The 14,818-nt window shown below is 42.6% G+C and overlaps 2 protein-coding genes across 3 annotated transcripts in view; one reads left to right on the plus strand and one right to left on the minus strand.

Moving 5' to 3' along the window:
* map3k21 (mitogen-activated protein kinase kinase kinase 21) overlaps positions 1-1,624 on the minus strand; it is a 114,920-nt gene extending 113,296 nt beyond the window's left edge. For both annotated transcript variants that reach the window (XM_051919366.1, XM_051919365.1), the window contains exon 1: positions 43-1,624. In XM_051919366.1, coding sequence (XP_051775326.1) covers positions 43-814 — 772 coding nt within the window. In that variant the 5' untranslated portion in view covers positions 815-1,624. The remainder of the gene's footprint in view (positions 1-42) is intronic.
* Positions 1,625-13,235: 11,611 nt separating this feature from the next.
* The window catches only part of pcnx2 (pecanex 2), a 295,416-nt gene continuing 293,833 nt past the window's right edge, over positions 13,236-14,818 (plus strand). The window contains exon 1 of the mRNA XM_051919361.1: positions 13,236-14,120. Within this exon, the coding sequence (XP_051775321.1) occupies positions 13,968-14,120 (153 nt within the window). The 5' untranslated portion in view covers positions 13,236-13,967. The remainder of the gene's footprint in view (positions 14,121-14,818) is intronic.

Below are 14,818 nucleotides of genomic sequence, written 5' to 3' on the forward strand. Positions count from 1 at the left end.
TCATAAATAGTTCTTAATAGTAATAATAATAAACAAACTTACTATTGCTAGATTTGAGGTCCCTGTGTATGATAGGAACAACCGCTTCTTCGTGCAGGTATTGCATGCCCCTGGCAATCTGCACTGCCCAGTCCACCAAGATGTGGGGTTGTATCCTGCGACCAGCCAAAGCCCGATTCAAAGTCCCACCTCGGGCATATTCCATCACAAGGCACAGGTTGGGTTCAGTAAGGCACACTCCTTCTAGTTTGATGATGTTAGGGTGGCGGAGCATGGAAAAGAGTTTCGCCTCTTGCCTGACGCTCTCGGCCGTCGCGGTGATGTCCTCGTCGGGATCCTGGCGGGCTGCCTTCACGGCCACCTCCTGTTCTCTCCACGTACCTTTGTAAACTTTACCAAAGCCGCCTACCCCGATGACCTCCTCTAGGAAGAGTTCGGTGAAGCTGATCTGCACCGGTGAGCTACGGCCTCCCCCGTCGCCATCAGGTGTATCTAACCGGGGCGAGAGCCTGTGGTAGATAGCCGGCTGATAAGTCACGTAATTAGAAGGGAATATGCCAACACGGTGACGGATCTTTCCAGTCCACCATCCCTCGTCTCCGGAGATAGCAGCATCTTTGGAGAGCACCTCCACGATGTCTCCCCGCCTCAGGCTGAGTTCATCCTCACCGCTGGCTTCGTAGTCAAACGCGGCAGTCCAAAGCGGGTTGGCCGCCGAGAGGACTCTGGAGCTCAGGGAGCTGCTGACTGGACTCTCCGGATTGAGTCCGTGTCGCCCTCCGGCGTCCGGGATGCCGGTCCGCGGGAAATCCATCTGTCGGTGTCAGCTTCACCATAGGGGGTTCACGATCCAGCGCATGTAAGGAAAGACAGCGCCGGGGCCAGGCGGTTCTATTGCAGTTAGGGACAGGCACCCTGTCCGATGGCACGAGAGTCGCTCCGTATTTAATTGATCAGCAGGCAAATATCCTTTCATAAAAAAAACATAAAAACCACGCAATGTCTGAGCTAAAATCCAATCCGCTATGCTGGGGGTCCAGTGAGGCTCAAGCTTTTCTTAATCCCCACCAAAAAAGCGCAGTCGCGGAGGTGCACAGTCCACTACAACAGATAAAAGCGCTTCACCTTCCCTTCTCGAAATGTTGATGTTTTGGTGGTGTACTGACATTTATGAATTCCTCAGAAGACACAATGTCCAAACAGATACGGGTATCAAGTCACGGAGTTTTCTGTAGATTGCTGAAGAGTTTCCGCGAATTCAGCCAACAAGTTTCCAAGGAAAGGGTTTCGAGTCCATGTCCCATATTGCCGCTGCCATTCGCTCTCCCCGTATCGTCAGCACACTTGTCAAAAGAGGGGTGAATAACACTGTAGCACCTTCCTCCAAGTCATGGACAGGTTACTTTAAACCTTTCTGCTTTTCTTTCTCTATTGCTGTGCCTCACCTTTTAATCAAAGCAGCAGCGAGTACCTAGGAATTTGTAAATCCTAGAACAAATTTGAAACTCCTAATCGAGATGGCTTCCTCCGCACACATTTACTCAACCTGGGCCTCTTGCCTACAACCTGAGAGCGACTCTTAATTTCCATACAAGCGTTAATCCCCCCAATCCCTCCCCACCCCCCCAAAGAACAGAAAAAAAATCCTGACACACCGAGGAAAACCAATTCAAAACAATCCACACGAAGGCGCCGCCATCACTCCGAGATAGCGACCCGAACAACCTGAGGCGGAGCGGTAACGCTAAACGCTGATTGGGCAGCCCAAACTCACGTGACACGGGTCTATGTACAGGCAAGCAGTTACCAGATATCTGCAGTCGCGACGTGGGCAAGGTGTCGCTCAAAGTGATACTACGGGAAAAAGTAACGCAAATACACTGGCCAAAAAAAAAGTCGCCACCAAAAAAAAAGGTCACACACTCTAATATTTCGTTGGACCGCCTTTAGCTTTGATTACGACACGCATTCGCTGTGGCATTGTTTCGATAAGCTTCTGCAATGTCACAAGATTTAGTTCCATCCAGTGTTGCATTAATTTTTCACCAAGATCTTGCATTGATGATGGTAGAGTCTGACCGCTGCGCAAAGCCTTCTCCAGCACATCCCAAAGATTCTCAATGGGGTTAAGGTCTGGACTCTGTGGTGGCCAATCCATGTGTGAAAACGGTGTAAACAGCAAAAAATAATAAACCATCCGTTTAAAGGGACATGCAATGGATCTGTCTTTGATCTGTTGACTGCGTTCGAGAACGTTCATTTTTATGATCAATCGATGACTTAATTTTGCATTTTTCAGCAGGTATTTTCAAAATGCTTGGCATGTTCTTACACACAGTGACAATTGTATTTTGTTTGCCTTGAAGCAAATTTAGTTAAAATCACTTAGGCCTACATGTGAATTGTTATAAATACCGCATTCAGTATTTCTTTATGATGTGAATGTGTGCTGCAACAGGGAGCCAGTGAAGTGACCTGAAAAGAGGAATGACATGTTCCCACTTCAGCTGGTTAAATACAAGATGGGCGGCTGCATTCTGGACCATCTGCAGCAGCTTGATCGCACATGTGGGTATGCCTGCCAGAAGTGAGTTACAGTAAAAGACCAAAGCTTGGACCAGAAGTTGTACTGCATATATTCTTCAATTGGGTTGTTCCAATTTAGATTACATTTTTTTCTGATACTTTTAATAACCTTTTCATTTTTAACTATTATTTTGCATTGAATTGCACTACGTTATTGTTATTATTTTAAATCCTCCTCATTGTGTAGCACCTCAGGGAATTTTCTTTTCTCGTCTTCTGTTTACCCTCCACACACAACCTACTTCCAGCACATTCTACATCTAAAGAAAGTTTCAGATGACTCCTCCATCATAGGCTGCATTAATAATGGAGACAAGTCAGGGTACAGGAAGGTTGTGGAAGACTTTGTCTTGTGGTACAGGGACAACCAGTGTAGGGGCTAGGTTATTTTGTGCCCTAGGCCAAGCTTATTAGTGCGCCAACTGACTGTTTGATAGTTAACCCATGTGACTGGGTTTTAATCCCCCCCCCCCCCCATGATCTGTCCTAGCCCTGGGGACAACAAATTTCAGTTCGACGTCAACAAGATCAGCAAGACAAAAGAGCTGGCAGTGGTCTTCCAGTGTGCCAAATAGCCTCTGAGAGCAGTCACCTTTCAGGGGGAGGACATGGAAGTGATGCAGAGCTACAAGTACCTGGGGGTTCACATGAACAACAAACTTGACTGTTCTGTCAACACAGTTACACCATACAAGAAGGTTCATAGCAGGCTGCACTTCCTAAGGAGACTCAGGTCTTTTGAGGTGTTAAGCAAGCTGCTGAAAATGTTCTACCAGTCCATTGTAGCCAGTGTGGTGTTCTACGCTGTGGTCTCTTTGGGAAGCAAACCGAGCACAAAAGAAGTGCAATGCCTGAACAAACTTATCAGGAATGCTCCATCATAGGAAGCACCCTGGGCACACTTGAAGCTGTTGTGGAAAACAAGATGGTGGCAATGAAAATTTCTCTCCACCCCATCCAGGAGGTGCTCTCTTTGAGCACTTTTAGCCACAAGCTCATTCCACCAAAAGTGTGGAAAGAAATGCCTCTGGGAGTGTTTTATGACCTTTGCTATCAGGCAATTCAGTGCTTCCTCCTAACTTCCTAAAATAAATACTTATATTCTCTAACTACATTTAGCAATTTCTGTACAAAATTCCTTTATTTTTGATTGATGGCATTATTTGTCCTGTTAGTCTGTATCTTTGTTTTTTAAGTTTCTGCTGCTGTGTGCATCTAAATTTCCCCAAATCTAATTTAATTAACCCCATTGCCTACATGACATAGTTGTCCTAAAATGTTCAGTGGGCACTCTGAACTCTGTTCTACTTCTCTAGGACAATAAATTCTATCTGCTCACTCCAGACAACTCCAGACCCTGTGACAGCACACTCAACTACCTGGCATTTACCCTTGTATCTCTAATGGAACTGAACTTGCTAATGAGGCACAGCAGTAGGCAGCAGCATGTGAAGCGGTTTAGAAGCCCCAGTTGTCTCTGTGGGTGGGACAGCAAAGCCAAGGACTGATATTGGGTTCAGAAGGAATGGCCAGCTGGATAAAAAGCTACAGCTTGGTGCCAAAAACATCATCTCACCTAGCTTGGTGGATCCAGATAAAGTGCTTCTACCACCGGTTCATGTTAAGCTTGGTTTAATGAAGCATTTTGTCAAAGTCCTGTCAAAAGATGGAGCCTATTTTATGTATTTGCGCCAAAAGTTTCCCAGTTTGTCTGAGGCTAAATTGAAAGAGGGCATTTTTGCCGGAGCAAATATTAGAAAAATCATTTCTGATGCAAAATGTGATAGTGCCAAAAAAACAACCAGGGACAAGAGAAGTTTTTAGTTAATAATAAAGATACAAATTCTAAAATTGTAAAAATTGTGCGAATTAAGTTTAAGGAATTGGGTTGCAACACAAGTCTCAGAAAGTTAACTTTTTGGAATTATTTTCCCTAAAAATCCTGGAGTGGTGAGTGAAGTGACGCTGGGATGTCGGTGTGATGGTTGACTACTGCTGAATGATTCATGGGGACAGACGTATCAGAGAAAGTGCATAAACGACTTGCCACCAAACAAAAAAGCTAAGAAGTTCTAGAAAACTAGAAAAGTTACTGAAAATGCAAGTCAATTAATATGTATTGTTGTTTATTTACATATATGCTGTCACACGCGTGCGCACAGGGGACAGTTTAAGGGCTCGGACAATTGTACTCTTCCCCCTAAAATCCAAAGGGCGCTGTCGACTAATTCTTCTGCCTTTCTCTTCCCCTCTCTGCAGACCAGAAGTTTGACAATGATGACACCTCTGACATCACTCCCAGTTTTCACCCACCTAGACTCACCTCTTCCTGCCAAGAACCTTTTTCACCAAAATCAACACCATCTTAATCAGTCTTTCTGGAGACTTGTGTCATCACGACATTTCTTTTCTTTTTTCAACATGCTATATCACGTGTTTTATTTGAAGATAAAAGCGGTTAGCCATTGTGGTGCCTCAAAGATTTATTATCTCTCCTTGTCTCTTTGTTACAATGTGTAAAAATATTAGATTGACTAAATATTAACTGAATATTTTCATGTTAAACTGAATTGGAAAAATATTGTATACATGAATAAATCACATAATTTTTTATGTTTTAATTAATGTGATGTGATTAGGATTAGAAATGAGTACATTAGAGGGTCAGCTCAAGTTGGAAGGTTGGGAGACAAAGTCAGAGAGGCAAGATTGCGTTGGTTTGGACATGTGCAGAGCTGACAGGGAAGAGGATAAGAGGAAGGCCTAAGAGAAGGTTAATGGATGTGGTGAGAGAGGACATGCAGGTGATGGGTGTAACAGAACAAGATGAAAAGGACAGGAAGATATGGAAAAAATGATCCACTGTGGCAACCCCTAACAGAAGCAGTCGAAAGAAGAAGAAGAGTTAATGTGATGTAATGGAAACATTCTAATGATATTTTTATTATGTTTATAATTACAAAAAAAAAAAATTCACATTTAGCCCTGCAATGGCCTGGCGCCCTAACCAGGCTTTGTTCCTGCCTTGTGCCCTATGCTAGCTGGGATGGGCTCTAGCACCCACTGTGACCCTGTTCAGGGCTAAGCAGGTTAGAAAATGACTATTCCCAAATAAAACAATTTTTATGAGTTTATGTTTGCAGACCTGTATATAATTCTAATATTTCATGTCATTATTAAATACACCCATCAAACATTCACAGTCTGCTGTGGAAAAAGTACACAAGCAATAACTGGTTGAACCTCCTGTGGTAGAAAAAACCTCAAACAAGTGCTGCAGATTAGACCTGCATGACATTCAGGAGGAATTTTGGGCCATTCTTATAGAACTGCTTCAGCTCGGTCATATTCTGTCTGGTGTGGACGCCTATCTTGAAATCATTCCATAGCATTTCTGTTGGTTTAATAAGGTCTGGGCTCTGACTTGGCCACTGCAAAAGGTGAAATTTACTTAAGTGTTTAGGTTCAATGATCTGCTGCATCACCCAACTACCACTGAGTCTGAGCTGATGAACAGCCACCCCGACATTATTCTGCAGGATACTTTGGTAAACTTAGTAATCCATTTTTCCCCTCAATGGTGGCAAGCTGACCAGGCACCGAGGCTGCAAAGCAGCTCCAAATGATGATGCTCCCTCCATTGTGACTCTTCGATGAGATGATGTCTTCATGTGGGTATGTGGGGCTCTTTTAACACCATGTGTATTCCTGCATACTTTTGCAGATGCTAGTTGTGAATACAAATAACAACAGTACAAGTGACAAGTACCTAGCCGAGATCCCCACGGCCTGGAAACACTTGAGAAGATAATTTCCATAGGACATTATCTCCCCAGGAATGATAGATGGCAGTCCCCCTGGGTTATGGCAGCACCACAGATTCCCACAGGACATCTTGGGAACTGGAGTTTTTCGGCTCAGCCCTGTTGGGTTCCGTGGGATCCACCAGGGGCACAGAAGGCACTAGTAAGCCCTACTTAGCTGGGCTCCAGCCTCACCTGGAAGTGCTCCTGGGACAGGAATTTGGGACATTGGAAGTAATCCTGGATTTTGTATAAAAGGAACAGCTCCACTTCAGTCTGAGAGCCAAAGTCAGGAGGAGGTAGATGAAGCTTGGGAGAGAAGCTGAAGAGACAGAGTGCAACAGAGTGACAGAGAATTGTGGTGGCTGTCCATTAGTATTGTATTGTGGCTGTGGCATGGGAAATGCTTACCAGAATGGTTTCTCAGAACAAAATCCTCTTGTTTATTGGCATCTTGTGTCCAAGCCTGTGTGTGTTGGGTGTTTGGGGAGCTGCAGTGCTCCGTAGTGGCCACACAAGTAACTTTTCAAATGCTTCCCCAAACACTCTGCAACTGTTTGCTCCTGTGTATGCAAAAAAGGGGGGAAAGAATTGTAAAAAATTCCCACACAGCTCCTTAGCGGCAACCAAAAAAGAAAGTTCATAGGAGCAAAATTTGTCTTTTAATTAACTCTCACACCTCAGAAAACAAAACTCTCTGCACTACTTCCACTTCAACTCACAAGGATGACATTAGCATACCAGTACATCTCAGTCTCTAATCCAAAAGTAAATTCCCCACAAGCCCATCTCTTCATATGCCCCAGGACACAGTACATGCCTCTTCATAATTCATAATCAAGTGTAAGTATTGTGTTTATTGCTCATCAAACATTTAAAATTTTTAAATGTAAAGTGGTTGAGTGTTTACGGTATAGTGATCGCAATAAAGTGGCTGGTGAGTGTGCATCACCAATGTGATCACGGTGAAGCTGTAAATCTTTATTGAGAAAAAAAGAATGTTTGGCCAAAATGGAAAAGTTCTTCTTGCTCCATGTGAACCATCCTTATTTCAGGACTGGAGGTCCATGTGTTTCACTAGTAATAGCTAATTCCTAATATCAAAGAAGTGACACAGAATGTTTTGGAGTGGAGATGTGACTGTCATAGCACAGAGCCGGTAAAAAGTCTGTGGGTGGGATATCAGTGGTCTTTTAAAAGTGTGACTTTCCCTGTAAAAAAGTTAAAAGGAAAGCAGCCCTTCTGCTGCATCCTTGATCACACTGCTACTCTCCTTTATAATTGGAGGCTGGTATGCGGCTGTCTTTCTCTTTTAGAACATTTCTCAGCAGATCCATTATTTATAAGTGACTGGCTGGTATGCAGCCAATCTTTTTCTTTTGACTTTTTCCCATCCATCCAAATGTTTAATAGGCTAAGGCATCTCAGAGGTCCTGTACGAATAAGCCGTTTGAAAACTGAAAATCGCTGCTAATGCATGGCAATTTCAGCATTTCCTTTTTTTACATTGGCTCTGTCAGTAGTGGCAACACACCAGGTTATCTGTAAAACAACAATAAAGCTGGATGATGGTATACAGCATTGTGAGAACTGTGTGGTGTAATTTATGGACATGGCATTCAGTTGCACATTGTTAGATGATTGTTTGTGCCATTTAAAAGGAAGCTTTCAACAGAGCTAAATAAAACAAGCGCACATTTTAGGATTGGAACAACCTAACGTCATAGGCAGCAAACCTCATAATGAGACTCCAATCCAAGAATGAGGCAAAGGAGTCCAAAACATGTTACATGTATCAGTGTATAAACACAGCAAATGGGATGAACAAAGGGAGAACAAAAGAAGTGCTGAACAAACAGGGCAAAAGAGCAAACCTCCACTACCTGAACACCTACAGATGATGAAGGGCTTTCTTTTCTCTCTGACAGCATTCCTGGTTTCTTTTCCTACTGCTAGCAAATTTTGACTCCATTTTATAACTTCAGTCTGGTGTCAAGGATATTTCGTCTGTTTATGTTGTACTGGCGGTCAATCCCAGAATTAATTCAAACATCAGGGGCCTCTTAAATTTTTTCAATAGGTGTTCCATATGGTAGTCTCTGGTGTCACATCAGCAACTCAGTCCCAGTTCTTCCTTTACAGTTGCCAGCTAATGGGTTTGAAGTTTGTTGGTGTTCTGCCAGTTCTTTACACACACACACACACACAGACACATACATACACACACACAGTGCCTTCCAGAATTATTCAGACCCTTTCACTTTTTTTACATTTTCATATGTTGCAGACTTGTGCTAAAATCATTTCGATTCATTTGTTCCTTCATCAAATAACAACTTCTGTGCCAGGACATGGACACAGAAAGACACAGAGGGACACTCTGGTTAGGCCCCAGAAGGTCAGGACAGTGAGTAATTGCCTGCTATGGGCAGAGCATCTGGTGAGTCCCAGCATGAAAGTTGTGGCCCTGGGGTCTGCCCTTCTTGGTTTATGTGGGAGCCAAAAGAGGGAACTGTCAGATACTGATGGCTCAAGGACCATTGAGGTTCTGCCTGGACTGGAAGTGCTTCCCAGGGCCAATAGATTAAGCTCCAGAAGTACGTCTGGGTCCATAGGTGAAAGTGTGCCCTCCCAGGGAGTCAGAGTAGGAAGCAGAGAAGGGAAGCGGTCATCTGGGAGGAGTGGAGGTGCAAATAGTAGAAAGAAAAGGAAAGGAAACAATGAAAAGGCACTTTGTTAAATAAACATTGATTGTGAACCTGTGAGGGCAGCCTTGTGGTACAGTGGTTGCTCTGCTCTGAGTTCATGTCCTGGGTCCTCCCTGCGTTGAGATTACATGTTCTCTTCGTGTCTGTGTGGGTTTCCTCAGGGTGCTCTGGATTCCTCCAAAGACATACATGTTGGATGGATTGGCGATCCTAAATTGGCCCTAGTGTGTGTATGTGTGAGTGTTCAGGGTTTGTTCCTGCCTTGCGCCCTATTCTTGTTATGCTTGCTGGGATAAGCTCCAGCAGACCCTCATGACCCTGTTTAGGACTAAGCAGGTTAGAAAATGACTGACTGTGAACCTGTGATTTGTCTGTAAAATAGTATCTGGGGTTTGGGGGCTCAGAGGTACACCCCCTAGAGGCCACATTGCCAAAAATACTGCTGACTTTCTATTACTGTGTATCACGGAGAACTCATTCGTTACCTTTTTATTTCACACAAACTAGTTTATCTTTTTAGAGGTTGCACACAGTGGCATAGTGCAGAAATCATGGCATCTCCAGCAAAATAGCATTTACAATAGAACCCCAAATGGACGCCCTTCCGAGAGCCAGTAGGGAATGCTGGGAATTGTAGTCCTGCTGGGGTCCATGGGTGCTGCAAGAGGGCACTGCAGGGAGATGTACTTCCTGTTATGTGGGAACTCTCTGTGACCTGAAAGTGCTTCCAACTGGCAACAGCCCTGGCACCAGAAGTACTCCCAGGTCCTCTATAAAAGGGACTGCAATGCCTTATCTAGGCGAGTCACCTGGGAGGAGGATGAGCAACACTCAACTGGAAGAGGGCAGTGAGGTGGAAGAGGAGAGGTAGGAGAGATAACTTGTACTTTGGGGCTTTTAGCAAGGTATTTGTGTAATAAACACTAATTTATTTGAACCCAGGATCATCTGAGTGTGTTCGTGTTGGGGATTGGGAATCTCTGGCACTTCAGAGCTTTCACAACATCTTGATTAAACTGGAAGATCATCCATTCATTATCCACAACCACATCATTATGACGATACTAAGTGCCTAATTACACCAAGATAATAAAATATTAGACATTTCCTGTTATCACAAATTGAAGAAAATCCTGCTCATGTGGTGTATGTAGGGTGTGTAATAGGTTGGCCAGAATATCAGACACAAACACATCCCAAGACAACATCACAACCACACAGATCTTTAGCAGTTACAGTAAAGTACTGCTGGGTCAAGGCTTTCTCTTTCTCTGACTGAGTTAAATGGGTGAATAGACAGAACTTTGTTTGCCTCAAGAATGGATGGATGGATGGATGGATGGATGGATGGATGGATAGATAGATAGATAGATAGATAGATAGATAGATAGATAGATAGATAGATAGATAGATAGATAGATAGATCTGCTGTTATAGTATATGTTCCTCATGGTGTTCCCGTGTTGCTCACATCTGTGTCACACATCTGAGTCTCAAAGACTGGTCTGCCAGACAGATTGTCCATTATCCGGGACACCTTAGACTTTTCTACATGCTTAGCTTAACCCTTAATTTAAATGGCTTGATGGTACTGAAGACACTGGAGAAATCAAAAACCATAATGTTGTTAGCTTTGTCCAGGTGAGAATAAGCCTTGGTGAGCAGATAGATAATTGCATCCACAACTCCAATGTTTTTTTTTTCCAGTCAGCAAACCAGTGTGTCCAGGTGGTCCACCACAAGAAGACACAGTACAGTACAGGACCAGCCTCTTACATATCTTCATGAGATAGTGTAGTCATTAGGTGCATAGGCCCTTGCCTTCTTTGGTACAAGAACAATGCAAGACTTTTTCGACAACAGCAGCACCTTCAGTATGCTTAGTGGCAAATTGAACAGGTGACAGAGGACACCACAAAGTTGATTAGCAGACACCTTAAGAACTTGAGGACTGACTCCCATCTGATTTCCTGTGTGTTGTTTCCTCAGTTGTCTCTTCACTTGGTGTTTGATTATGGACAGCCCATACTGTTTGTCAGAGGTGGACTCATTGCTGGCCATTCCAGATGAAGTGGTGGGAGTTATTAATGTAGCAGTGTTTCTTTATTGCTATAATTAATGTAGAGTGTTTTGCTGTTAAAGTGGTATATTGCATACTGTGATACCACATTGCAATGTTTTTTCTTTCTTCCCTCAGGTTTGGCTGAATTGCCAGATCACAGCAACACCTGTCTCCAATCCCACTCCCATCTGGCTCAACAGTTTAACACATCTGACTGTTATCAACTAAATAAAAAGGGTGTTTCAACTTTCAAATGGCACCACATTGTACTGTTTTATGTTTTCCACTTTCTATATTTGAGATTTTTTTGTTTTGTAAAGAAATTTTTGAATCTTTCAACTATTGGTGTAATTTGGGTACACACTATAATTTGTTTACCAAGTATGTATATTCTGACAGAGTAAGATCTAACCTTCAAAATGATATGTAGGCCATGGCTCTTCACTAATGGATCTGTATGCTATTGCTACTTATTTGAAAACAGTAAAAGCAGAGAAAAAGATTTGTTTTTTCATACTGCCTCAAAACAGTAAAACTAGACATTTCACTTGAGGGTATTACATTACTTTTTTTTGGGTTGTTCTTGACACATTCACTGACACAAAAGTATATTTTATGGTAAAAACTTTAATGAACTTTGCAACTTTTTCTGCTGTAACACATGTGTACAACACAACTAATTCTCCAGCTATAAACATTCTGAAAGAAAAATATCTACCCTTTATTTGGAGGGGTAGAGCATGACTATTGAATGAAGCATGATGACGTGATAGACAGTTCAATCAAAGTAGCAGACCAAAAATGATGCTGAGTTTAAAGGGTTAATTCAAATTATCTAAACTTATCCTAATAAGTCTTTTTGCCACCAAAAATAACCCAAAACTACTCAAACCTTGTGGAAAATATCTCCAAAAATAGTTGTCTATCCAGTGCTCTTTTTTATCCACTGGAGAACACAAAAGTGTCTGTGTGTCTGTTTGTGTGAGAAGCATCCAACTGCAGAGCCATACATCACCACTGGTCTCTGCTAGCAGTTTTAGACCAGCAGTTTCAGGACAAGAAACTCAGGTCAAACACTACAATATAGCTCTGCAGCTCAGCAGTTGGATGTTAATGATCTGTATGTCCATCCAGGTACTAAGTCTCTGTCATTTCAAAGGATAGCATAACACAAACATTTTTGGTAATAAAATCCATTGCATTTGTCATTCCATGACTCTCATACCAAATGGCATAAAACAGAGACATATGCATTGCATTTGTCATTCCAACAGATGGCGTATCACAAACGTCAACAGTACTTTTACAAATCTCATACCAAATGACATATATCAGAGACATATGCATTGACTTTGTCATTCTAACAGATGGCACGTCACAAACATCAACACTTGTTTTACAAATCCTATACCAAATGGCATATAACAGAGATATATGTGTTGCATTTGTCATTCCAACAAATGGCACATCACAAACATCAACACTACTTTTACAAATCTCATACCAAATGACATATATCAGAGACATATGCATTGAATTTGTCATTCTAACAGATGGCACATCACAAACATCAACACTTCTTTTACAAATCCCATACCAAATGGCATATAACAGAGACATATGCATTGAATTTGTCATTCTAACAGATGGCACATCACAAACATTAACACTGCTTTTACTAACTCTATACCAAACAGCATATAAATGAAACATATGCATTGCATGGTGCACTACCAACATGATCCCTGGGGTCTGCATTGTTTATTTAGATTTCAATCTGTCTTAGATGGGTAGAACAAATAGTAGCATATAAAAGTAGAAAGCATCCACTTCTCCTGAGATGCTTCAATAAACAAATTCATGCAGCACCAGTATTAATTTACTTCACATTAAAGGTCCACTCAATTGAATAAATAACCTACAAATATATTTACTCAGTTTTGAATGTGTCATCCACATACTCAAAAATGTAATATTTGATATACAAAACATATCTTAAAGAAACTTTGTGTTCAATTCAATATTCAATTATTAAACGTGTTTTCTTGAAGTGTTTATATTTCTTTTCCTTAGGAGAGGGGCTCCTTAATATTTTTCCCACGGGCCCCGGTGTACGCCAATGTAGCCATGAAAGACAATTTCTTATTACACTCTAGCAGCCAATTGGTACAAGGTTTCTTATTTTCTATGCATTCGTCTAAAAGTTTTCTGAAAGAAATATACTCACAAGTGTGGCCGCATGCAGGAGCGTCATACACGCTGATGGAAATGGGCCAATCGGAATTTTAGGTGTAACATGAAGCCATCCCCAAAACTGGGCCACTATCAGGACTCCGTAATTTGTAGTCGTAAGCAGCTGTATAGAAGTGAAAGAGAAACAGCCTTGGAATAAAAGCGAGCGAGCGAAAGGCGCGGGGGGTAGTCTTGCTGGATGCGTTGGAAAAAACAAGGACGTCTACAGGGCGACGTATTTTTGCTTACTGTGGAGATGCCCCTGTTATGAAATGTGGTCAGAGTGCGGGTCTGCACAAACAGCCGAAGGATGCTTTCAGTTGTCGGTGAGAAAGCACCGCGGGTCTGCTGACTGCAGCGGGGCTCCACACCGCAGGCATCACAGCGCCACGGAGATGCGAGGATGCGCCTACCGCATTAGCAGCACTGCTTGCTCGCGAGCCGACAGCATTAAACAGGTAGAAGAAGAGAAGAAGATGACGCCCGTGAAAAGGAGAAAAATAACACAGCTTTAGCATGGCAGTCTCATAAGCCCCTGACGTCTTCACACGAAAACTTCCAAGGGTACCGGCGATCATGGGATCGCAAGTGTTACAGACTCTCAGACAGGGGGTGTGGGCATCACTGACCGGCGGCTGGTATCACGACCCGGAGCAGAACAAATTCAACAACTCTTGCCATCTATACCTATGGATCTTTTTATTGATGCTGCCTTTGTCGCTCCACTTGGTAAGATGATTAATCTATCTATCTATTGGAGAGATGACCCCTGTTATTTATCTGCATCTCTCTCTCTCTCTCACACACACACACACACTCGCATTGTCTCAATACGTACACTACAGTATTTATATATGACTGTCAGCGGTCGTCTTTTGCGCTCAGTTCCAGTACCATGCCGATATAGTGTGGATTTTACATGAGTTATTCATAACCTGCCCACAGAGCAGGCATGCCTGTACTGTACTTTCATAAATGTTTTAAGAGCTTGTAATCACGCTATCTGGAAAGCACGTTGTCAGCCTTTGGACAATTACTCATTGTAGTGTCGCATTTTTGTCCGCATTGTACGGACGTTACGTGTTTACACGCCCCGCCCCCTCGCTCCAGGTCCGTTTCTCCGTTTTTCACTTGCGAGGCTGTCATTGTAAATCATGAAGGTGCAATGACGTCAGAGCAGAACACGTCATGTCTCTGGTGGCTTCACACATCTAATCAGGTTTTTCAAAAAATAGGGAATCTCGGTTAGCTATTGAAAAAAAAAACTGATTGTAGTTTTCTGTAACTATACCATTATGTGGTACAGGAAATCTAATAAGGAGCAAAAAATGAGCACACGATGTGTCTGTCTAGTTAAATGACTCTTTATGAATGAGGGACACGTGACAAATTACAACCTGGTCTGTGTTAATAGGCTGCAGCATTTT

This window comes from Erpetoichthys calabaricus, chromosome 15 (genome assembly GCF_900747795.2).
Source record: "Erpetoichthys calabaricus chromosome 15, fErpCal1.3, whole genome shotgun sequence".
NCBI lineage: Eukaryota > Metazoa > Chordata > Cladistia > Polypteriformes > Polypteridae > Erpetoichthys > Erpetoichthys calabaricus.